Source organism: Neofelis nebulosa, chromosome 3, assembly GCF_028018385.1.
Source record: "Neofelis nebulosa isolate mNeoNeb1 chromosome 3, mNeoNeb1.pri, whole genome shotgun sequence".
Taxonomy (NCBI): domain Eukaryota; kingdom Metazoa; phylum Chordata; class Mammalia; order Carnivora; family Felidae; genus Neofelis; species Neofelis nebulosa.
In genome coordinates this window covers 171,451,680-171,478,919 of record NC_080784.1, presented here as the reverse complement: position 1 = coordinate 171,478,919, position 27,240 = coordinate 171,451,680, and the positions used below count along the sequence as shown (strand labels likewise).

Sequence of the window (27,240 nt, the reverse complement as noted above, 5' to 3'; positions counted from 1 at the left end):
ATGGTCCTATAAAATAGGTTTTGATTATAATTTACAGTTTAGAGAGGAAAAAAAAAAGAGTCTTATTAGCTTCTAAGTTATTTCTCTAAGATCACAGTGAGAGGAAGAGGTTAGACTCAAACCCTTATCTGACTGGCTGCAAAGCTTGATTTTGCATAAGTAAATATAGTAAACCTATGTTGTATTTTAAATTAAAAAAAAAAAAAAAAACAACAGCTTAATATCTTCCTGGCTTTTCTACCCAGTAGCATTTTTGTGAATATGTCCTAAAGACACATTAAAGATATAATAAGCCCAGAACCTTTCTAGAGGTGATTTAAGTGATAGGTGTGTCATAGAGTTTTGTGCAAACATTAGGACTCCAACTAAGTCACAACTGGACCAAGTTACACTGATAACCACTCTCATTAGATCACGAAAGTGCCCTGTTAGGAGCCAAATAAACCTCCAAATAAGCTTCAATATTTAATCAAGAGAAGAAAAGTCTTTTTTTGTTATTGTTAAAGCCTTTTTGTTCTTTCCTCTCTCAACTTCTCCTTGAACCCTAAAATAACACTTTATTGGATGGGGGGGGGGAGGAGAGAATTGTGTCCTCAGCAGGAATCACAATAAGAAATTATTGCAGAGACAGACCACTGTGGTTACTTTATATGCCGGGGGAGGAAGTTAGGCAAGGTTGGAGGGGGTCTTCTCGTGTATGGTATGTATGTTGGCTATCCAGGTAGGGAAGCTCCAATTCAAGGGAGATTTTAGCTGAAATCTGGATGATTGGAAACGGACAAATTTCCAGGGACGTTGCAATCAAACACACCAACCCTCAAAAAAGGGGAAGTAACAAAACCCCAGCAAGTATAGGTGTAAACAGGCCTGTTATGTGTTGTGATTGTACTCTGATCGCACCCAAGATCAAGAAGTATAAGGTCAATGGAGCTACGGCATTTGGAGAGAATGTTACCCAGGCTACCATTTAAATGTTCTTTAATCTCCTATTGCATGTTAATGTTTGCTACCCAATCAGACTATATGCTTCATAAAATCGAATAGTTGTCCACATTATAGTGTAAGAGTTTAACAGTCAGACTTACAAAAATCCCTTACTGATCCCACTGCTTTTCCACATCTTTATTCATTGTTAAGACAAAAGCCAGGCTTGTGGTCATTCAACTGAGGACTGAAAGAAACTATTAGCACCTTACACGGTGGTATGAAGTAGTTAGTTACTCAGGGGCCTGTGAAAACCAAAGGCTCACCACCGAGAGCTAAAGCAGTTCTTGCAGTACTATGAGGACAGCAGGGAACTTACCTGCCCCCTCCTTATGATGCCTGTTTTAGATCCCTTCTCAAACACGACCAAGCACCTCTCTTTCTTTTTTTGGTTTTGCATTCCTAAAGTGGCATTCCCCCTTTCCAGCCTAGTGTGTGCATAAGATTAATGGACAGAAGAGAAAGTCAAGTTGGTACAAATTGCTTGACCACATGTTCTCAGTGGAGGAACATCATGACAGAGCACTTAGTTCCTCAAATACTGATGTTAAGGAAATATTCAGGGCTTTAGACCATCACCTTGAGCCTTCTCAAGTCACTGACATTCATACCTACAACTGAGGATTATGTAAAAGAGTAAGTTTATCAAACTGTAATGGACTGATTTAGAATCTTTGTCCAATTACAGACCCCAGCATATTAATATTTTTACCAAGAAATTTTTGGAGATATAAATTCTAAATCCAAACAAAAGCATTTCATGCTGGAAACTTCATGTCTTAAAGCAGCTTTAGGGAGTGACCTGTACACCTGCAAAGAGCCCACCACTCCATACTCCTCTACAAAGCCAGGAGAATGTACTGAGTCTAAGATCCCTCCTAAATTCTCCACCTGCAACTATCTCCAAAACCTGTGAACAATTTCAGCTGCATCTCAATTTGAAGAACTAGACTTTGCGGTCAGGGCCATGGAAGGCAGTAGCTTACACGTCAAGAATGGAGATGCATGCAGTGCCTTGTATAGGGCTTTGTCACTGCAATACTTGCTTTGGAAGTCAGACAGTTTGTGCAACAGAGAAAAGTCTTCAGGGTAAAACTGGAGAGATGAACTATTAATGTCTGAGAGCTGAAGTGTGCCCATCTGTGAATGACTGGACGTATGCTGTGCAAAACTGTAGGTCCTCCGAGGACAATTAAAAGGTAGCTGCAGTAGCCACACATTTAGAAAAACAAAGAAATCAAGTCCTGAAAGAAAGCCCCATTAGCGCCGGTAAGGGTAATATGCTTATTGTATTACCCTGGCATGAGGATCAGACTCTTGGTTTCAGTTTATTGATTTTATTTTTAATTGTACAAAATGTGACATAAGCTAAAGAGAAGACTTGTCCCACAACCTGGCTAACCCAACAAGCAAGGCTGCTTGCCTGTCTACTCAGTGTTCAATAAACCATTTTTACATAGTTGACATCTTAGCATAAATGCCTCTGTTCTTCTCACCTATGATTATATTTCATGACACAGGGACCCTCATATGTCTTGCTTGCTGTTCATTGCTTGGCACATACACTCAATAAATATTTGCTGAATGAATGGTACAAAATCTTTCTATGATGCCACAGTATTTGAAATTACAGCTTTTACTTATCACAAAATATGCCAGAGTGTAGAATGTTGTAATCTAAAAAACATTTTCCCAGGGCACCTGGGTGGCTCAGTCAGTTGGGTGTCTGACTTTGGCTCAGGTCATGATCTCACAGTTCGTGGGTTTGAGCCCCATGTCGGGCTCTGTGCTGACAGCTCAGAGCCTGGATCCTGCTTCGGATTCTGTGTCTCCCTCTCTCTCTGCCCCTCCCCTGATAACTCTCTGTCTCTGCCTCTCAAAAATAAAGGTTAAAAAAAAAATTAAAAAACACTTTCCTTAATGGTGGATATCCACATTAGTCTACCTTTTCATCGTTATAAAAAATGTTACAATAAATATTTTTATGCATGTACAGGTTTTTTCCTCTACTTAATCATTATTTTCTCAGGTTAAATTCCCAGAACCCCCTTTTTATGATTCTCAATATGAAGACCTAAATTATTAATCCACAATAGTATGTGAATGAAATACTTCATAAAACAAAAAATCTTAAGTAAAGTAGAAGTATAGCAAATGAGACACCAATATTGCTTAAATTTGCAACTTTCATAACTAGGTTGAATATTACACGGAGTCTGGTTGCTTACTACAGATCTTCTTGCTTATTGCCAACTTTTATTTCCTATTTATATAACAATTTCAATCTTTTGTCCTATTTGGCACAACTATTTTTCCCTATTGTGCCTAATTATTTGTGCTTTTGCTGTGCATTTTTAAAAAAATTTATAGGATCAAATTCCAGACAGCTTGAGATCTTGCTCTTCTCCAAATATTTCTTAAAGTCTTTATTCTATTTGTATGTTTTTCAAGACCAACATTTTAACATTTAAGCCAGTTGGAATTTATTTTAGCATGGGATGTGACTTAGATATAAACTGCATTATTTCTTGAAACTTGCAAGTTGGTGATTTCCAACATCATTTATTAAATAATTATTTTATCAATGATTTTTTGCCCTCTTTATTAAATATTAAATGGGCTTTATTTCAGGGCATCCTTGTCCCTTTTCTTCTAGTCTATTTTACTCTATTTATCAATGCCTATTTTGGCAACAGAACCATACTATCTTAATAACTTCTGCTCTCCATTTTACTCATCCTTGCACACAGCTCATTTTCCCAAAATATTCTTCTATTTTCTTGACTGTTTCTTTTTGAAATGAAGATGAATAATTTAGTCAACTCTTGAGGAAAAAATAATAATTTCCCTGGGATTATATTACACCAATACTTTGGAACAACTGGTACTTTTGGTTTTGCTAGGAATTTGACATAATTGCCCATTTATGTCAATCCTTAACACCTAAAAAGCTTTGGTGTTGTCTTTACAAAGGTCATATACATACCTTAAATTTATTTGTAAGCATCTCACATGCCACTGGGAATGAGATCTTTCATTGTATTTTTCTAATTTGATATCTCCAACAAAAGAAATGCTGTTAATTTTTGAGTATTTATCTTGAATTCATCATTGAGCCAACTTTTAAAAATTCTAATTAAGTATCTAATACAAATTATTAAGTAACATCAGTTCATGCTGGCTGGGTAACTTTTGGCAACACTTTAAATTTTATTCCTCTGCTTCTGTAAGTGGGATGCGCAGGGAGGGTGTGGCACTGATCCCCAAGACAACAAAGAATGCTAACATTATGGGTAATCATGGGCTGCTGATTTCCTGTCTGTGAAAAACTGAGTTACAGTAATTCACTCAATCTTGAAATAATGAAAAAAAAAAGACATCAGTAAAATAAGACATTGTAATAGGCTAATTTTAGAGGAAAGTCATGCATGCTTATCTCCTGACTTTATGACTGCTTACTTTGGATAAGATGGTAAGAAACTGATATATCAATTTATTAAGAAACGTGTCTAAGCTAATTACTATGACAAACCTAGTAAATGATACACATTTATAATACAATTCAATTCGTCATACTTGATTACATCCTACCAATCTTCTAAAATGTTTAAATCCACAAGTGCCAAAGAAGAGCAAAAGGAAACTTCTTTTGAAGCAATTTTTTGAGCTTTTTCATTTTTTTATTGTGCTTCTCTGAGCGGTGACTATGACAGGACTAAGGAAAGCACAGTCAAGGTATTTTCCTCTTTGTTACTTTTATGTCAAAGACCAGAGAGAGTAGTGAGTTTTTAAACACGCAGGAAGGGAGATGTCAATCTTTATTTTGGCCACTGATTTAAAATGAGAAAAATGCAATCAACTGAGAGGGAATTTGTTCCCTGCAGGGACACAAGGTGACTATGAACATCACAGGGCAGAATTAAGGGAATGGCCTTCAAGCTGCTGGGAAATACTGGAAGGCAAGTAACCAGCTGAGTGGGACACCTAAGCTGTTCCTAGCAATCTCAGAAAACAAAATCCCCCAGGTAGAGTGGCTTTGCCTCCAAAAGTCTTTCACCAAGTTATAAAGGTTCTTTGCTTGCGAATAGAGTTAGACTCTAGTTAGACTAGAGTTAATGGTCTTCCAGGACTAAGGGAGAACTAGTAACAATTGCTTACCTTTTGAAACTGAGGTCTTAAAAGCACTTAGATAACACATGTTAAATGATGACTCAACTCACTAACTGCCATGTTACACGTCCTGTGAGCGTGTTAACCTCTTGAGACTATGGAATTGATTTCCAGTTCATTAGAAAATGATGTTTAGGTTAGTAAGTTGTTTTTTTTTTTTTTTTTTTTTTTTAAGGAACTCTAATTCTTAGTTTTGCTTGGACAGTAGATGATTAAAGCAAAAAGTTTCAACACAAAACAGTTCATGGTTAAATGAAATCTATGAAAAACAGTACTCAAAATATACTATGAAAAACAAAGAATTCCAAATATTACTTTTCAAGTCTTTCTAGCATATTTCAGAATTAAATGAGAGTGACTAAAGACTCCATGTATGTTTACAACATTAATTACTAAACAGCTTTCGTATCAGAATTCATGACATTTGTTTACATCACACACAAAAATTGTATCTATTAGAGTACACATCGATGCACTTCTTCTGGAACAAAATAAAAATCAATGCATACCTTTTCCCAGTGCACAATTTCCCAAGCACCATTTCTCAAAACTGGAAAAAGAAAAGGTGACATTTTTAGAAACATTTTTACTACTTATTAAAAGCCTGCTTCTGAGGAAATGATCATTTTAAATGGACAGCTTCAAAAAATGAACCAGCAGCAATTTTTATAGATTTAAAAATTAATTATGACAGCAAAGATGCTATAAAATTTCACACAGAATTAAAAAAACAACCCATGCACATTTTAGATCCCACAATAAAACATTACTAGCAGAGGGTAATCTCACTGGTGCTCAGGGGCTTTCTTGAGCACAAAGAAGAATTACAGGCCACGGCTGGAGGAGAAAGCCACACAGATGATGTGAAAAGGGAGTGGCAAGCTAAAAGAGCATTTCAGAAGCCATACAGTAGCAATGTTAAAAAAAAAAAAAGAAAGGTTTACAGGCACAGAAGAAACAGATTTCACATTGGTTAGTAAAAATTTAACACATAAACAGATAAAGAATTTGCGCCTTTAGTTTTCTAATAGGGCAAAATTGCGTAAGTTTCCATATTTGGTTTACTGAGAAGAAATGAAAGAAGAGGCTACTATTAAATTATGATAGAGGGATACTTTATTAGTGTCTTATTATTGCTTCACAGCAGTAACGTTGCTCAGTACATCTTTTTTCATCCCCAGTATGTGTCTGTGGCATAATATTGAATATACCAATAGACACTAAAAGATAAAATAAAAAAAAAAAACAACAGTAAAGATAATAATGCAAGGTAGAAAGTACAGCACTTAGTACTTAAGGAATAGGTCAAGGTCAGTCAACAAATTATCCCCACAGTAAACTGCATGAGGGCAAAGCCAGTATTTGCACCATTTAATAATATTCCCTGGAAACAGCACAGTTCCTGGCGCAAAGGAGCTACTCAGTAAATATATGCAGGAGAAATAATTGATAGGTACAAAACTTTACATTCAGATTCTTTTGATGTTAGAAAAGTTGAAACCTGAGCCCTCTGACATAAATCACAATGATAATAACCTCCAAAATGTTAAACGGCAAAAACAGCATTAGTCACATACCAACAGGTCTTGCAGTCAGTATTACGATATAAATTAGTTTAATGTAAATACAATCTTTTTTGCTTTTCAAAATTCCCTGAACACAAGGCTGTGTCTTATTCATTTTCTCATGGTACCTCACAGCTCTCCTAGTAAGACACTCAAATGTTTGTTAAACAAATGAATAAGTCCAACAATGAATATCCTACAGTGAATTTTGGTGAATTCACTTCATTAAATTAAAACAATAATTCCAAGTTGAAGAGCTAACACTAAAATATTTCCAGTACAATTTCTATAACTATATGACCAAGTTAAAGTTCCAATTTTTACAATATTGTACAGTTATGGGTCAAGGATCTGAACCGCAGGCATCCAAAAGTGATCACTACATTCTAAAACAGAACTCTAATGCCCGCAGAGTTTATCAAACTGATCCCAGGACTACACCTGCTCCTTAATGCTGTTCCCTGAGTACAAGAGGGTCAGGGCATGAGACAGAGTAAAAGGCCACGGGTACAGATGTTGTCTGTCGCTGCTTAGCAGTGTCTTTCTCACAATTAGTTGTTACAAAGAATAAAGAATAAATGAGAGGGCTCTGCCTTTTAATGGCTTAATCCAGTAGCTACAATATAGTAAGTACACTTCTCAACAAAGACAGCTAGCCAAGTGCTGCTCAAATCAACTATAACTAAGATTAACTGACATTGCATAATGGGGTCAAATTTGCAGTATTTTAAATTAGAAAAATATTATTCAACAGCAGCCAGAGTCCTTTACTGCCATTTAGTTTCTTCTGATCCTATCTCATATACTCTCTCAATTGCAGTACTTAGGTTTTTAAAAAAAAATCAGTGCCCAATATTTCTAGAATTGAAATTTGGCCTGAAAATGAAGACTTCAGCTTATCTGGAAAGCTCAGAAGGTCACTCAATTCCCGCCTAAGCCTCGAACAGAGCAGTGGCCACCTTTCTCCATGGGGCTCACCGCATTCATGGTTTCCTGTGTTCTCATACCCAGCCTGCTTCCCTTATTTAGGGCAACTGCCTGGCTCACGCCTACGAGGTTTTCTTTTATTAACTGAGGTATAACAAAATGTACAGATCTTAAGTGTTCAATGAGTTCTGAAAACTGTAAACACCTGTGAATCTACCACTCATCACAACATATAAAACTTCAGAAAGATCCCTCACACTCTTTTACAATCCATCCCTCCATCTCTAGAGGCAAATATAAATTAGTCACCATAGATTAGTCTTACATTTCATATACATGGACTCATACGGTATGTGTGTACCTGAGATTCTGTCTATCTGTAAGTGACGAATCATTAAATTCTACACCTGAAACTAATATTATACTGTATGTTAACTAACTGCAATTTAAATAAAAATCTGGAGAAAGAAAACATATATTTCTCCTTAAGGTGAAAATTAAAAAAAAAAAAGATTTTACATTTTCCTAATTAAAGTAATGTGGTGCTGTACTAGATAGATTTCTAGACTCTGTATTTATTTTACTGATCAATTTGCATATCTTCACAATACATGCCATCTTGATTATTGTAACTTTATGGCAAGTTTTGACATCAAGTAAATTTTCTCTTTTGTTCTTTTTTTATGTAGTTTTGGCTAATCTACGTCCTTTGCATTTCCACATAAATTTTAGAATCAAATCATTAATTCTTAAAACAATACCTCCTGAGATTTTTGATGTGGGGCTTGAGTCTTTCAATCCCTGGACAACCTCTATCTCTGTATTTATTTACATCTTCATTAATTTTTCTCAGATTTGTTTTTGTAGGTTACTGTATAAGAGTCTTTCATTTAGATTTATCTATTGATATTTGATAACTTTTCTTATATTGTAAATGATATATTTACTTCATTTCCCACTGGTCACTGGTAGTCTATAGAAATGAATTAAACTTTCATACAATGACCTTGCTATCTGGTAATTTTGTTAAATTTACTTATTAATTTAGATAAGGTTTTCTCACTGTTTTTGTAGCAATACTTTTAAGAAACTTAAATTCTCCTGATTAGTGATGCTATATTGTTGTTTGAGGTGGTTTTATTGTTCTCATATGCCTCACTGTTCATCTCTTTATTTTTAAAATCTCTTCTGCTCTTATGTAAAAAAAAAAAAAAATCACTGAAAATTAGGAAGACGTTTTACTACTAAAAATTTCCTGTTGATTCTATGTCTTGAGCATCTCCAATTCTGCATCTCCTCCACCATCACCAACACCAGCACCCCTACTTGAAGCAACCATCATGTGCCCCCAGCTAGAGATCTGCATTAGCCTCACCATTAGTTTCCCACATTCACTCTTGATCTCTTTCAAATTCAGTGACTATAGCATAGCTATAATAACTATATGTAATGATTATCTATATTTGTACAACTATGGATTATTATGTATCAGTCCACATATCCTTACATACACACAAATATATATATTTATATATATAAGCGATATATATATTTATATATATTATGTTATTTATATATTATATATATTTATATATTTTATATATTATATATTTATATATTTACATATATATTTTATATATTTATATATTATATATTTACATATATATTTTATATATTTATATATATTTATATGTATATTTTATATGTATATAAAATATACATATAAATATATATAATATACATATATAATATACATATAAACGATGAAGTCACCCCTTGCTCAAAACTCTTCAACTGGCTCCCCTTGGTTCATAAAACAAGTCCAAACATCTAGAAGGCCTTTGATTAACAGCTCCTGTCTAGTCTACCACCACCTCCCGTAGCTCCCTCTGCCCCTCATACCCTGTGGTGAAAGCAACATGCTGTTTCCTGCCTCAAATCCTTTGCACATTTCCATGACTGGAACCTTCTTTCCCTCCATCCTCACCTAGATAACTCCTATATAAGTTCCAGATCTCAGCTTTAACACAACTTTTCAAGGGACACTTCATGACACCCACTCCTTTACCACTCCCCTCAAGTCCAAATAAGCTTCCTGCACTTTTCCTTCAGAGTATTAAGGCAGTTCTACTATGTATTTAGTTGAGAGACAATTTACGTAAGGGCCATCTCCTGCCCAAGGCTGTAAGAGCGGTGACAATGGGAACATTTTCTATTCTGTTCACTGCTGAATACCCCGTGTTACAAAAGAGTGATACAAAGGCACTCAGTGAATACTTGCTGGATGGAAAGCTGGATTCACTAATGTGTTTGGGACCATATGAAGCCTCAGTAATAGTTACATAGATTTACTAAAGATACAACCCTGCCTCCCCAGTAAGTACCATGTTAAAAACAACAGATACACAATGTTTACAAAAGAGCTATATGACAAAACAAGTTGGTAATTCCTCAGAAAGTTAAGCACATAGCTACCATATGACTCAGAAATTCCACACCTAAGTATGTATCTAAGAGAACTGAAAACATATATTCACATAAAAGCTTGTACACAAATGTTTATTGTAGCATTATTCATTCATAATACCCAAAAAGTAGAAACAACCCAAATGCCCATAAATTAATGAATGGTTGAATGAAATGGGGCACATCCACATGATGGAATATTATTGAGCCATAAAAAGGAATGAAATGCTGATACATGCTACAGCAAAATGAATCCTGAAGTATGCTAAATGGAAGCCAGACATAAAAGGCCACATATTGTATGATCTGATTTGTATAAAATGCCAAGAATAGATAAATCCATAGATACAGAATGTAGATTAGTGGATGTTGGAGGCTTGTGGAAGAGAGGAGTGGGGATTTAATGCCTATATGTATGGAGTTTCTTTTTGGGGTGATGAGAATATTCTAGAATCAGTGGTGATGGCGTATAACTATAAATACATGAAAAAACCAATGTATACTTGGAAATAATGAATTTATGCTATGTGAATTATAACTCAATAAAAAACAGCTACATTAAACGATGCCAATGAACTCTTTAAACAGTTGCTTAAAATAGACTTCTCAGTTTTGTAAGTTTCTAAAATGATTCCAGTGTATGGACTATATATATATAGCCAGCGTGAGCAGTTGGAAATGTTTATGTAACCATCGGATGCACTAACATGAGTGTCCTCTGATGTCAGCTCCAGGCCACCCCTTCCAGATCTGTAATCTAAACGAGCCCTCCTTGAAATGCTACCACTTTGCAGATGTTTGTTCGTTCACATCTAAAAATAGCCCTGAACCACTCTACTGGGTCCCACTGAACAGGATGGAAGTGTCATAACAGGCTTCCCAAACTCAGCAGACCAGCCAGGGAGTCTTTGCTCCACTAATGAGGGTGGAAACCTGTAGTACTTTCGCAGAACCATGGAAAACAATCCTCCAAACCTGCTTCATGTCCCCCTTTTCCCTCTGCTCCTTCCTCGCATCCTTGCTCCCAAGGCTTCTTTCTGCACAATTGAATTGATCTACCTCCTTCCCTTAACTGACCTTTCTGCACTTCCTTCACTCTCAATCCACCTGTCCTCCTACTATCCCCTAGGGGCTCTCTGCCTCCACCCAAACGTTCCCTCAAAATTCATCGTTGAAGAGATACACTGGAAGATGTGGCTGGCTGCAAAAACGTGCACGTCTAAGAAACTTTTAAATACATATTCAGTGGACGGTGTTTTGTATCAATTATAAAATCAATGCAAGTTTGTAACAAGCCAGATAGAGCTATATAACAGGTGAGCTGACATTCTCTCATCACATGCCACTTTCTTCAGCTGAGGAATACTAATTGATGCATCGTCACATATCTTTCTCTAGACAAACATGAATATACGGGGGTGCCTGGGTGGCTCAGTCAGTTAAGTGTCCCACTCCTGAATTCGGCTCAGATTGCAATCTCATGGCTCATGAGCTCAAGCCCCATGTTGGGCTCTGCACTGATAGTATGGAGCCTGCTTGGGATTCTCTCTCTTTACCTTTCTCTCTGCCTCTCCCCTGCTCACTTGTTCTCTCTCAAAATGAATAAATGAACTTTAAAAAAAGAACATGAACATATGGACTTTTGTTTTCTTTTCTCTAAAAATTTACTTCTCTGCAGCTTGGTTTTCCACTTAACATGCCACAGATGCTTTCAGAACAAAGCACAGAGATGAGCCAGTTTTGGAAAACAAGCCACTACATGGATACATCCATTACAATGGGTCAGCTAACTGAACAGTCTTGTAAGACTCCGTAGAACATATCCACAAAAAGCTTTATCAAGGGAGAGGATATGGTGCAGCAGAAACATGAAAGGACAGGGAAGCATCAGGAGTCTGAGAAACTTCCAGGCACGGTTCTCCAGGGTCTCTTCACACTCATCTAGGACACAGATTTTGAACCTCCATTAAATGTACAATAAATCTTAATTTTAAGGAAGCCTGGAGAAAAGTTTCCAAGAGGTCTTTTATAGCCCCTAGTCAATTAGCCAAAGCAGACTGTATAACAGGATAAACCAAGTAAGCCATCAATCTATACACATCCTTAAACTAAGTAGAGAAGCGGGTCTTGGGTGCCTCTAGGGGAGTTTCAAACCCTAGACAGCACTTTATAAATCACCAGCTAGTGCATCTTGTTCTGCTCATGGCCAGGTGTCCCAGAGATAAGCATTGGGTATTTCAGTCCAGCTGTGAAACAACTCTGGTTTACACAACAGCTACACACTAATGTATTTAACTATCTTTAATTTTTATTAAAAAAATTTTTTTATGTTTATTTTTGAGAAAGATAGTACGAGCAGGAGAGGGACAGAGAGAGAGAGAGAGAGACAGAATCTGAAGCAGGCTCCAGGCTCTGTGCTGACAGCTTACAGCCCGACACAGGGCTCGAGCTCACAAACCGTGAGATCATGACCTGAGCCAAAGTCAGATGCTTAACTGACTGAGCCACCCAGGCATCCCTCAACTATCTTCCTCTTGATGGAAATTCTGATTTCTTTTTTTTCCCTACCACCTCAAACAACACCGAAATATATTTATATGACTGTATTCTATTGGACAGGATCCTAAGAGGAAGATTGCTGGCTCTGGGCATTTGTGTTTGTACTTTTATCAGACATCAGATATAAACCACATTACCGGCCCAAGAATCATGTGCAATCTATACTCTCACATGCAACATATGAAGTTCACTGACTAAACCTAGACAAGCGCAAATTGTTATCAATCATTTGGTTTTTGGCAATCTAAATGGGTATTTGTTATCTATTCTGAAGGCTATAATGGCCTGGATTAGTCAAAGTGTAAATTACCTTTATGTCCCTACACTGAGTTAGAATTCTAACCCAGTGCGGTAACATTGCTTTGAATGTACTACAGACCCTCGCTGCTCAACCAGTGGTCCAGGGACCTACAGCATCATCATCATTTGGAGGCTTGTGAGAACTGAGAATAGGTTTCTACCTTCTCCTTTTCCCTTTCTTTTGTTCTTGAACTATAAAACTAGAACCAGAAATAAAGACCGGAAGTGCATAGGTTTCTTCAAACTTGAGGCTAGACCCATCTTAGGATACAGAATTCTGGGGAAATTGAAAATCAGCTCATGACATATAAAATGTTTCTGTACAAATGAAGGCTTGAATACTGGCTAAAGATAAAAGTCGATCATATAATTCACTTTGTCTCTACTTCAGAACTGGTTCCTAAACACCCAACCATAGAACAATTAAAATAAGCAATATCACGTGTATTATGCTGGTGACTGAAATAACAACGCAGTTATTTTTAATCACTGACCTCCTCTGACCCAGCTCCAACCACGTTTAGAGGAAGTGAGAAATTACGCTGGGTGCTTTTCTGAGCTTTTAGCTTTCCCAGCACCCAAAGTACTTACCCCATACCTCTAGAATATCAGAGTTTAAGAAGGTGAGCTGTGGGGATGATTAGTGAAGGGGGCTGAAAGCAAGCCATGGCAGAATTGAGAATGGCCTGTCCTATGGTGCATTAATGGCTCATTCCTTTATTGTTTTTCATTTTTTAGTTTTTTTTTTTTAATGTTTATATTTGAGAGAGGGAGAGAGAGCGAGCACGAGTGGGGGAGGGGCAGCAAGAGGGGGTGTCAGAGGATCTGAAGCGGGCTCTGTGCTGACGCAGTGAGCTCGATGTGGGACTTGAACCCACAAACCATGAGATCGTGACCTGAGCTGAAGCTGGACGCTCAACCAACCGAACCAGCCAGGCACCCCTAGCTCATTCCTTTAAATGCAAAACTCCTCTCTCTGCACTTCCAGCCAAACACACCTGCTACAGTTTTCACCCAGGCTAATTAGTCTGACAGCATGCAGAAGAGAGCTCAGACTTTCAACAAATACCTCAAATGTAACCTGTTTTTACTTAGCAGGATACTCCTTAACAGCTTTGTTGTAATGGATTTCTGTTTCGAAACGAAAACATTCTGTTAGAGTCCCTTGGGAGTTCCCTCATCAAAGGCCCTGGAGAAACTGGCAGGCTCTCAGGACCCAATCAAACGCTGCACAGGTACAGGTGCTCACTTAAGAGTCTAACACTGGGCTTCTCAGAGAGAAGCTGTCACCACTGTAAATGAAAGAGTTCATCACTGGGGCTGTTACTGAAAGTCGCTGGGGTGCCATTTGTGGGCAATCATGCTACTTCTTTAAGTGGGTAACAAGAGGCGAGTTATCCGAAAGGATGATGGGCACCAGCGAGGTCACAGAGGATGGAGAAACCACAGAAAACGTGGTACACTCTGGTTTCTACTTGGTTGTAGGCATTAGAGAGGAGTTTCAGTGCCTTGAGGAGGACAAGGCAGTGCTGAGACTGTGCCTTTGAGCTTCGCGAAGAAAGAAAGCCATCATACCCATATTAAAGCATCAATTCAGTCACTATGTAGACCCTTGCATTCCAAAGACAGTTTTAAGGCAGAAACCTCTCTGCGGCATAAGCTGACATTGCACAAAACTCTCCTGTGTGATATCTGCACGGTCAGTGAGGAGCCTGCTTGGGATTCTCTCTCTCTCCCTCTCTTGCATGTGCACTCGCTCTCTCTCAGAATAAATAACTTTAAAAAAAAAAAAAAAGGCAAGTCAAGCAACAATCTGCTTGGAGTCCGCCAACACAAAAGACAAAGGCAACTTTCTGAATTCTGCTCTTATCCCTGTTCTATATATGGCTTTTCCATCGGTGATACCACTTCCATTACCCACTTACAAAACTTGTAACAATGGGCCTCACTGGCAGCATCAGTGTTCCTGAGACCTTCTTAAGAATGAAATCCTGGGGCCCCTGGGGAGGCCTACAGAAACTCTAGGGGCATCTCCCAGAAAGCTGTTTTTGACCAGTGACTTATAAAAACGAAAATATGGGTGAGATGATGTGATCAGAGAGCACGAGGATCAGCAATCCCCTTTTCTCAAAATGTTTCCCCTCAATCCTGCTCACAGAGTCATCTATCATTTGCTTTTTCCCTCAATGACTTGAACAATTCCTTGAAGGAAAGATCTCCCTCCACTGCCGCAGTAATCAATCCATCCCACCATTCTTGCAGCCAGGCTCTAGCTCTGCAGCTTAGAGCTGGGGCACCCGGGAAGACTCACGACTTCTTAAATGCTGGACATAGTGGGTGTCACAGTCTAATTCGGTGGTATTTGCTGCTTGATGAGGTTCCTTCTCCTTCGCTGAGCCCAGGTGGATCTGTTCGCTGTGCATTTTCCTGTGCCTTCCTGTCATCATTGCCCCACCCCTCTCCTTGATTCAGCAAGAGTCGATCTCTTGGGGCACCTGGGTGGCACAGCCAGTTAAGCATCTGACTCTTGATTTTAGCTCAGGTCATGATCTCATGGTTTGTGGGATTGAGCCCCATGTTGGGCTCTGTACCAACAGCATAGAGCCTGCTTGAGATTCTCTCTCCCTCCCTCTCTCTCTCTCTCTCTCTCCCCCTCCCCCACATACTCGCCCACACACTCTCTCTTTCTCTTTCAAAATAAATTAAACTTAAAAAATAAAAGTTAGGGGCGCCTGGGTGGCTCAGTCGGTTAAGCGGCCGACTTCAGCTCAGGTCATGATCTCGCGGTCCGCGAGTTCAAGCCCCGCGTTGGGCTCTGTGCTGACAGCTCAGAGCCTGGAGCCTGTTTCAGATTCTGTGTCTCCCTCTCTCTGACCCTCCCCCACTCATGCTCTGTCTCTCTCTGTCTCAAAAATAAATAAATGTTAAAAAAAATAAAATAAAAGTTAATCTGCCTGCTCCCTGCACCACCCCAAATTCTTCTTTCAAAAGCACAACTGGGAACCTAGCCATGCTCTTCAGTATTTCTTTCCAACTTCTCCACGCTGGTTTTCAAAAGCCTCCAAAAAAGGACCCTAACTTGCCTTCCAATGCTTGCCTCCACTGCTCTGTGACAAGTATCTTATGCTCTAGCTGAAATAGACTATTTCCCAGAATACATCTCAGGCCTTCCCACCTCCTCCTGAATCACCCACTGCTACCATTCCAATAGCTCTGCTTACTGAAAGCCCACTCGTCCTTCACGAGCCTGGAAAATGACATTTTGGAATTCCCACCTCTCTCATTTGGTCCCTTCCAGTTTTTCGATCTTGTATCATAGTATTAGTGGGCATCTTATGTCTCTGCCAGATCATCATTTCCTGTAGAACAAGAACGCAGATTGGTTTCTTTCTGGGTTTTCTGCACTGGGTCTTATACAAGGTGGATGCTCGGTGAGGACTTACTCAAGTGAAATAACTAATGTTCGAACTTTGGATCACACCTGTTTTTCCTCTTTAACAATGGCCCTAAATTTCCTCAGTGGTTTTTTGCTCCTCAGTGCGCAACTTTTATTTCTGGGACAAATGGAAGACAATCTGGGGTTGTATTCCCCTCATATAAATGCCTGGTCTCCATCGAGAGCTGTTGCTGAAAATACCTAACCAGTTCAATTTATACAACTCTAAGATCTTTGTGACAGTTTGCAAATATTAACAGTCTTACAAGTGTCTGAAAACATTATTTAGGCCATACATGTGCTCCATTTTTAAGCCCGATGTTTAAGATCATGGAAGCACTAGTTTCTAGGAACTATTTATAAGTAAGACAATGCACATGTGGCAGAGTATATGTTCAGGCCTACTGCACAGACCAGATGTGGGGAGACCTCCAGGGAGACAAAAAGGCAGCACTCTGGCTTTTTCAACAAGCAGGACAGTGGTACTACCTTAAGTCCCTTAGCATGGGATGAACTTAACCAGATGGATTCAGGCTGATGGTAGGCCGTTTCAGGGTTAACGTCCTGAAACATATTCCACCCAGGCCAACTCAACACCTTTTTCACAAAGGGCTTTAAAGATGAAATGGTTTCCAGTGGGAGACAGGCAACTACGTGCCCTGCAGGGAAGAAGCCCCTTAGTGGCTATCAGCCAGTACCAACTCAATTCCACTTCTGAAAAGGCTGATGTAGCTCCAGGGAAGGAAGACACAAGTAAAGCTGAGATCTCCTATTTTTAGCTACATGCCTACTTGTTGTTGTCCTTTTCTACATTAAAACTGAAAAACAACTATTAAAAACCTACTCTAGGGGTGCCTGGGTGGCTCAGTCCCTTTTAAGCTTCCGACTCAACGTCAGCTCAGGTCATCTCACGGTTCATGGGTTCAAGCCCCATGTTGGGCTCTCTTCTGACAGCTTGGAGACTGCTTGGGATTCTCTCTTCTTTTCTCTCTGCCTCTCCCCTGCTCACGCACTCTGTCTCTTTCTCTCAAAATAAGTAAACCTTAAAAAAGTTAATCTCGTGTCTGCTACATGATAGAGCAATGTATGAAACAATCTAACTAGGAATTTCTGGTGGTCCTCGTTCAACTATGGCATCAGATCAGGTGACTGATGGGCTGCCAGGTGTCACAGGTAGCTCCCATCCATTCTCCCCTGTGAAAGGTATACACTCCACCCTTCAGGGAAGACAGCCAAACCTAGGATTTTAAAAAAGCAAATCTGTTTCATTAGGGGACATTTTTAATTTTAAGATCCTAAATATCTCTCTCAGTCTGCACCTGAACCCCATTTTTCTCCAGGCGTCTGTATTGTGATCTTGTGTGAAACTAGTGTTCCACTTGAAATGCTGGCATGCTAGCCACAATAGCATTTCAAATATATGTTTACGTATTCAAAAGAGAAGCAGCTCAACCACTATAATAAATTCATACAGAGATTGCCTTCAATTTACGTATCATAATGATAATAACAAATTTATATTCTACAAATTCCTGCCAAGCTAAATTTGGCAAAACCACCCAGATTAGGGAAAACTATGAGAGACTGCTTCCAGTGTGTGTGTGTGTGTGTGTGTGTGTGTGTGTGTGTGTGTACACATGGAGTAAGGTATATCAAATACCGTGAGTTCAAATATAGAGGAAGAAATCAGAGAAAATGAAGGTAAGTTTAGATGCAAAGAAAACCAGGGCATTCTGAATGCCCTGCTCTGGAGCAGTGCTCTGGAGCTGTGGGTAATGCAAGTGATAAGTGGACCCAGTACTGTGTTCACAGGAGGCAAAGCAGAGTAAAATGATGATATGATGGCTTCAACAGACAAGGTGCAGAGGCAGCAAGAGCTTCTGTCACATTAGCATTTTATCAGTGCCTGCAGAACAATCTGGGACACAGTTTGTTTTGAAAACACTGCTCTTCATCTTGCTTACAGCCCAGATAATGAATTTCTAAGGCGGCTCCTTTCATTTCTAGTCTCTTATTGCTTTTTGTCTGTACTCAAGTCTATAGATGGAGAGTGGTTCATTCATCCATACAGGCAGGCCCCTGAGCTAAGAGACATGGGGAACAGAAAGATGAGTAAAAGGGCCCACCTACCTAGTACACACAAACCATCACATAACAAAAACACAGGAAGCAATCACAATTTATTGGGAGGAGCGAACCACAAAACTCAAAGACTCACTCATCCTCCCTGGACTTCTGGCCATCAATTTACACTGCTCTCCCTCAGCAACCAGGACCTCAGAGACCAATATGCAGTTTTGCACTGGCCAGCCCGTTGAACCATTTACCTAAGCAACTTCTCTATCTCTAGGACAAGAAATGCCTTGTTCCCATAAGTACTGATGATAGACACAAAATGTAAAGTTTATGAAGTCATGCATTAGGTCCTAAATCCGTAATTTAATCCCTGCTTGGAATCATTAGTTCATGAAAATTAAGCATCAGACAATCTCCAGTTAAATGGTTGAAAATGTTGTAAATGAAATTATGAATTTATATTTCTGAAGTCATTAGGGAATGACAGAGATAAAAGTCACTCTCGAGTGTTTCAATGTAAAATGAAGAGACAAAATATTTATTTCTGTAAGGATATATGATTAATATTTGAATCTGACAGAATGGTGTCCTCTTAAATATTACATGGTCTTGAGAAACATTTATAAAATGAAAATTTAAGTTAAATACTTCAAATGTCTGTCAAAAATTAATTATCTTTCAAAAATACCCCCCTTCCCACTCCTATACCCATTCTTACCTCCAATTCAGGAAGGCAAATTGAATTTCATTCTGGTCTAATGACAACAGATGGCTTTTATATCAAGCAGTTTGAGTTATCTGACAGCAAACAGTATCCTACTCAAACATTTCTGTTACCTCCTATTAACTAACTACAATACAAAAAGACAACCAACATTCAGCTAGGCAAAGAGGAAAAAAAGAAAAGTCTATTCCCTCAGAAAATAAATTCAAGTATCAAACTAAGAGCCATAGTTTCTTGGAAATAGAATTTTCAAGTTTTCTGCTGACTTGAAGTGGTTTTTATAGCTACTAAGCTCTAATATTTTATTTTTGACATGAGTTTTATGTCACTACAGAAGCTTTCTCTTCTTCATTTTTAGCAAGAGAGCTAATCTTGTTAATCCAGGATAAACTGATGAACCAAGAAACAATATTTTCTCTAAATAGGAGAGAAAAGTGAGTATTTCCGGCAGTAGGTAGTACCTGGAAAATTGGAAAACCCATCAGTACAAGGTGTGGTAGCCTACAATCATCTTAGCTATGATGGCTGCTCTTCAATCGTACAATGTTGACTTCTTGGGCCAGTACTTGAAAATAAATAACTGCTAGTCCCTGAAGATAGCCCTTTGCTACAAGATACGCTATGTATTGGAAAAAAAAAAAAACAGTTACATATTTTTGGTTCAAAAGATGCTGCTGAATATTCTAAGCAACATGGCAACAAGCGCAAATGTATTTTCTCACATTGTCCAAAATACCAGAACCTGTAACGTGTGGATTTTTTTCCCCTTTCAATTCCCAATGGTTGTCTCTTCACACCCAAATTCCTGGAGTACTTTGTCCCCAGGCTTCTAATAGCTTCCTATTCCATTCCACTCTGTTCTTTCAACTTTAATCTGGATGGTCATCCTGTCTCTTTTCCACTTGTAAACCTTCAATAGCTACTCAGTACACTCAAGAGAAGTTGGAATCTCCTTGGCTTGGCATTCAGGCCCTGGAAAATTTGACCCTGACCCTATTTTTTAATCATGTGTTTGCTTCCCTTTGATATGAATCTCCTTTCTTCATCTGGCAATCTGGTAACAGTTCAACAAAGCAATCCAGAAGCCTTTTTCATCTCTGTTCAGGATAACCTCTGTTCCCTCTTTCCCAACACACATGTAATATCTTCCCCATTTGGATGCCTCTGCTCATCCAAAGTGTTCCCCAAAATTCAAGATCTATCTCAAATTACCCCACAATTTCCTTTCCTTCTCTTGGACCCATATAGTATTTGACATAGGAACCATTATTTGCCACAAAAATCTACAGAGACATTGAGATCATGTATGCCAAAACTTTCATTTTCCACACAAGAGCATATTTTACCCTTGGGCTTTTATATAGTTCCCATCTCACACTTTTTCATATGTCCCATAATAAATATTATAAGCTCAGTAAATATTTTGTAAACATATTAGAGGATACTTTAATTAATGTACCTTTCACAAATGTATCAAAAATCAGCAGATAATCCCTTTAGTGGAAGGTAAAAGCAGATGATCCCTTTGGAAGAAAAGCAGGGTGTTTGGCAGAGTCCCATAAAAATCACAGCAGTATAAAAATACTGTTTTTAATCACCAGCTGATTTGGGCACACATGACTGTTCCTCATCACATTAGGAAACTTCAGAGAGAAATGAGATTCTCAGATGGGGCAAGCTCAGGGATGGGTTAAGGTGTCTATTTCACGTGATCCTGGGTATTTTTTTTTTAAGAATATAAGAGCATTATGGTCTATTTACTTGTGTGAGAGGTCATTTTGATTCTTGCTGTGTCAAAATGAGACCCACAACAAAAAAGCCAGGTCAAAATGCCATGTACTTCCCAGAAGCTGGCCTGGTTTTTGTTTTATTTATTTCTGGAGCATATATCATCTGTGTGTACAGTATAACACAAAGTGTTTCCAACATGCCTTTTAACAAGTAGCTTCACATCTGATTATTTTCTATAAATCTTACCTAGAGTAACATCTATTGATCACTAACAAAATACAGACATTTTGCAGCATTTAAATACAACTGATTTCATGGACAGTACTCGGGAATGCATTGCTATGAGGCACTTGCGCATATTAAAAATGTTATCTTTCAAAAGTATTACTACTGTAAATCACTCTAATGTGAATTTGAGTATTATGCTAATAAATACTACAAAAAAAAAAAAAAAAGAAAAAAAGAGTCTCCCCTGGAACAAAAACTTAAGAGATACAAGGTATTTAGGTATCTTCAATTGAATTACATTTCATTGATGTGATCTATATATATTACCAGAGTGTATTTGACAGATAAGAGAAATTAAAATGTAAAATTCCTACCTTGTGTCTGTTTCTTGTTCACTGCATTATCAGCTTTATGTCGTTTCTAAAGTTTAAAAGCAAAAAACAAAAACTGTGAAAAAGTGGATGAGATGAATAAAACAAAGTAGCATCTTTATACAAAAAATATTTCTTTTAATTTATGTTTCTCAAGGCTTTTATCCTTTTATACCCATATCAATTTTATAAGCATGCTGTGGTGTGCCGATAAGAAGAATCAGAGGGTATGTGGGAATTTTAAAATTGAAAACACATAGAATCCATCATATGGAAATTCCATTCTATGGAAAACATCCATAGAATGTTCACACAGTATTCCTCTTCTGGGAGCACAGAGTAGGGTCCTCAGAAACATCCTACATTATTATACAGGTAAGACTAAAATTTTAATGTACTAGAAAAGGCTGATTTAGCCTTTTACTTAAATAATTCACTTAAAAAAGGCAACTGCCCAAGAGAATTATCTGTAATAACTACCGTTTAATAATGGTACTGAAGTATTTTCAGCTTCTTATGAAATTCCTTATCTAATTAGGCCAAGTACATCTTCCATAATTTAATGGCATGCTGATGTCTGCCAATGACTAGAACCAAACACATATACCATTTTCATAAAGCTTCTTCTATCCACTGCTTCTGAATGGTCCCTTCTCCCCATTATAAACCATTTAATCACAGGATCTTATTCTCCTTCCTCTTAAAAGCATCAAAAAAAAAAAAAAAAGTAAACAGGTGTGTTAGCTTAAGTCTAAGTGGGTGAGTTTGAAGAGTCACATAAGCCAAGGTTTTGGAGCAGAGAGTAAAAGAAACTAAAGGTCAGAGGAAAGGTGAGAATTTGAGTGGCCAAGGGAAGCTATCTTGTCTATGGTTCAACTAGAGGTTTTTCATAGCTTCTGTCTAAACTTACAGCATCAAGTGTAACACATCAGCCTCGGTTGACGTTGCAGGAAAGTGTTGAATTTAACTAACTCTGAGCTCAAAGATTCTATCATATAAAGCTCAAGGTCAGATTTAGCTGCATATACTTGACTTTAAGGTGGGTTGGAATGCACATAAAATAACTGAGTTCCTAATTTTTTCATTTGAGAAGAAATACAGTTTTTAGAATCACAGTACACAAATGACAATAGTCTCCAAGAGAAAAGGCCAGCGTTGTGGATTAGCCCTCTTCCCAAACACAGCAATACTCAGGAGGGATGACATAATAGCAGGCAGTGTGAACTCAGTTTAGCCAAACAATCAGCCACTGAACTGTACAAAGTGCAAACAGGGCATTCAAAACGCCTCTGTGGAAGGCTTGTAGAAGATAATTCTTGCCATATCCATATGTAGGAACACACTACAATTCTTTCTCAGAACAAAACACTCACTAACTGGAATAATGTAGACTTTCATTAGGCAAATTACTGCTTCCAAAAGTAAGCTTATGATTTACCAGCAAATGTTCTTAAATGAATTTTTAAAGTTTGTTTAAATTTGTAGCATTAGGGGCGCCTGGGTGGCTCAGTCAGTTGAGTGTCCGACTTTGGCTCAGGTCAGGATCTCGCTGTTCCTGAGTTCAAGCCCCGCGTCAGGCTCTGTGCTGACAGCTCAGAGCCTGGAGCTTGCTTTGGTTTCTGTGTCTCCCTCTCTCCACCTCCAACCCCCCTCAAAAATAAGTAAACATTAATAAAAATTCAAATTTGTAGAATCAGTAGAGAATATTTTACAATTGATAAAACTCTAACATACTCTTGTTAGCAATGATCTTAAGAAAATTAGAAAGTAACCCAAAATACATTTTGGTCCAAAATAATGGTCCAAAGCAAATTTAGATATTTGAATGAAGTACAAATACTTCCAAAACAATGCATATCTATGACAGACAATGGTTAGACTTCCAACTGAAGGAGACAAATAAAAGCTAATTAATGAAACATTCCACTTAAACAGGAAATTTAATCTTAGTGAAACCTAAGGAGATCCTAAACATTACTTTCCATCTACAGAGAATTCTTGTACAGGAGCAGCCCTTTCCTCAGCCTTCCCTCCACAGAATAAATTAGGTTGCTTGCAAGAAACAATTGTGTTGAGTATACGTAAGGATCCAGCCAGACCGGCAGGTTCTAACCTTAGTACTGTAAAAAGATCATATCTTTAATTCCAAACAGATCATTATTCCTTCTAAAATGAACAGTTCAAAGAATATTAATGGAGTTACTCTGTGAGTTCAAATAACTCCACTGTCCTATAACGAGAATTCACTTAATGTCACTGAGGGCTCGTGAACTATTTAATATTATCAATATTTAGTTGACAGTGCACCAATAAACTACTGTGTAAATAGTGCCATGAACTTCAGGATACTTAAGTACGTAATGCTGACCACACCCTCCTGGGAGCTATCTCCTGCTTCCTAAGCATTTATCACATCATTGTCCAGGTGTTCCATCTGTAGCTTGGCCCCTTCTTTGTCTCTTCTCTTGTTACTCAGTGATGGAATTGTTCAAGACTTATACCCAGCCCTCTTCGCTTCTTATTCTATACTCTCTCCCTGGCTCAGCTCATCCATACCTGCAGTTTCAATTATAATTGATACATACATATTTACCAGCCAACACTCTCACTGGAGCTCCAGATGGTTATATCCAGTTGCCTCCTTGACATCTCCCTCTGGCAGTCTCAGAGGCATCTTGAACTATGACCAAAAAGCAATCTAGGACTTTAACCCCCAAGACGTGGTCCTTGTTTCAGACATGGAACCACATACCATCTACTTGCACAAACCAGGAACTTGAGAGTTAACCTTAGCATTTTCTTCTCCTTCTCACTTCCATCCAATCTATTTCTTATTCATTCAATAATGTTTACAAAACAATATGAGCCAGGCCCTGTTACTGAGGGTAACATCCCTGAGGATGCAGCAGTGAAAAAGCACAAAACTCTTAGTCTTTATGGAGCTTACATTCTAGTGGTTGGAGAGAAAATATGAACAAAATAAGCATGTTGGATGGTGATAAGTCTTGTCAATTCTACTCCTAAATATATATGGAATTCATCTTTCTGTATTGCTTTATCTACAATACCACTCGGTCTCAGACCTCTTCATTTTTTTATAGCAACTACCAGAATATTATTCTAACTAGTCTACCCAAATCCTCTCTTTCCTTACAATCCATTTTCTATATTTTAGTCAAAAGGATATTTGGATGATGACAATACAGTTAGCATTTATTCATCACCTTACTATAACTAGGCATTGTTCTAAGGACTTCAGTGTATCATTTAATTCTTTTGTTTAAATTTTTTTTAAATTTTATTTATTTTTGATAGAGAGAGCACAAGTGGGGGAGGGGCAGAGAGAGAAGGAGACACAGAATCCGAAGCAGGCTCCAGGCTTGGAGCTGTCAGCACAGAGCCCGATGCGGGGCTCGAACTCACAAATTGCGAGATCATGACCTGAGCCAAAGTCGGACGCTCAACTGACTGAGCCACCCAGGCGCCCCAGTGCATCATTTAATTCTTATGATAGCTGATAGCCGGTGTGGTTACTTGATTGTCTGTCTCCTCTACTGGGCTGCAAGTTCCATCATGGCTACTTTTATTCACTAACACATTCCCAGTAGTTGGTCTCTGAATATTGTAGACTTTAAAAAAGCATCTGTTTTATAATGAATAAAGTTGATCAGAGCTTAAGTTAACAAGTGTATAGCAAAGAAGGCATGTTTTCTGTGGTGAATATCATCATTTAGCAACCAACCTTGACCCTTATCATAAGAGTTGACATTTGACACGATGCTTTTTTTTTTTTTAAATGAAAAGTTCTCCACTAATTTCAGAATATTTTCAAGTAGGTATTTATGTCATTTGCTACCTGCACATTAAAAACAGGAAACTGCATTTTGTTGAGCTGGGCAAAGCATCAGGTGTTAAAATGCACTGGGTGCATAAGTCTTAGGTGTCTCACCTGGAGGGAATTGTTTTACCGTAAGTGTTCAATATAAAAGAAGGTTTACTGTAATGTAAGCTGTGTTTTATTCACTGATGAAAGAGTGGCAGACATTACTGGTCTTCACCACTATCTAGTTCTCCTCTATTTTCATGGACACTGAGATTAGCCTCCTTTTTGTTTTGTCACTAGTTCTGGTATCAGACTGTAAGCAGATGTGATGTGCTTTATTTTTGGGGCAAAAACTTCTGGACCTCCATTCTCTCTCCCTCTGCTCTGGTGACCACCAACGTTCCACACAGTAGACCCTTGATTCAGCTGCATCCCTGAGTGACTACATGGTGCGTCCTGCCCTCCCTTCCTCCCAGAAAAAATACCTGCAGTGTCTTTGAGTATGTGAAAAGAAACTTAGGTTTAAGCCACTGATATTTGGGACATGATTACTACTGCAACAAAAGTTCAGCACATCCTATACGTAACCTAGTAAATTCTTGGCACCGAAGTACTGCTTCATACATTTCATTGAAGGAATGCACAAATATATGTATTCACTGCAATTACTGATAAAGATACATTACTGATAAAGATACTCCTTGGGCAATCATCTAAACCATTTGATTTTTTTTTCCCCCTAGGGAGTACTTTTTCAAACTTTCTATCACCTTACAAGTTGACATAAATGTCTTGTTAAACCATTCTTAAGGACTTATTTTACTCAGTTTTTTTTTTCCCAGTTTATTTACCTTGTGAGAGAGTGAGAGAGAGAGAGAGAGAGAGAGAGAGAGAGCGCGCGCGAGCACACATGCATGCGCCCACAAGCAAGGCAGGGGCAGAGAAGGAGGGAGAGAAAGAATCCCAAGCAAGCTCCATGCTGGCAGCACAGAGCCCAATGCAGGGCTCGAACTCACAAACCAGGAGATCATGACCTGAGCCCAAATCAAGACTCAGATGCTTAACCAACTGGGCCACCCAGGTGCCCCTATTTTACTCAATTTCTTAACAATGATTTTATTGGAAAAGCACTCCACGTAATACTATTTCTCCCCACAAGTATTATTATATCTTCCAGGAATTGCCTGGCAAGCTGCTTTCTGATAGTACACAATTATTACATTGTGCCAACAAGAGTTCTATTTAAAATAAAAACACCTTTTGGATAATATTTTATTCACCTTTTAATAATATTTATACGTTTCCATAGAGAGGGGTTCTAAAAACCATAGCTAGAGAACTTAGAGGTTTGTTATAAGGAAAAGAAGAAAGATAGGCAGCTTACAGCAGGGATGATAATGCAGGGCTCTGGAGCCAAACTGCCTTCTTTTGAATTCTGACAGCCCCAGTTATTAACTGGATGACCCTGAGCAAGTGACCTTGCTCCTCTGTGCCTCCTCTCCCTCATCCGTAAAATGGGAGCAATATCAATAATCCTTTAAAGAGTTGCTGTAAGACTTAAAAATGTAAAGGATATCGAACCAGCACATGGATCCCAGAAGCTCAATAAATGTGATCAATCCTACTGTTGGTGACTTGCCACAATATAGAGGAGCACTGGATGAGACAGAGCTCTGATCCCAACTGCGTTCTTGGACAGGCTCATGACCTCCCTAAACCCCAGTTTCCTTACCTTTAAAACGGGATTAATATCCAACTTTTAAAGGTACTGAAGAAATGAAATGGGAAAAACATGTACAAAAACAACAGCACAATGTCTAGTAAATAACCTATGCTTAATCAAAATTATGTCAAAGAGAGAAAAGGGACTACATAAAGCA

General features: G+C 38.3%; 1 protein-coding gene across 6 annotated transcripts in view; it reads right to left on the bottom strand.

The window, feature by feature from the left end:
- The window catches only part of ATP8A1 (ATPase phospholipid transporting 8A1), a 232,689-nt gene that overhangs the window by 166,427 nt on the left and 39,022 nt on the right, over positions 1–27,240 (bottom strand). For all 6 annotated transcript variants that reach the window (XM_058722721.1, XM_058722723.1, XM_058722720.1 and 3 more), the window contains 2 exons: positions 21,541–21,586; positions 5,664–5,704 (listed from right to left, as the gene is read on the bottom strand). In XM_058722721.1, the coding sequence (XP_058578704.1) occupies positions 5,664–5,704; positions 21,541–21,586 (87 nt within the window). The remainder of the gene's footprint in view (positions 1–5,663; positions 5,705–21,540; positions 21,587–27,240) is intronic.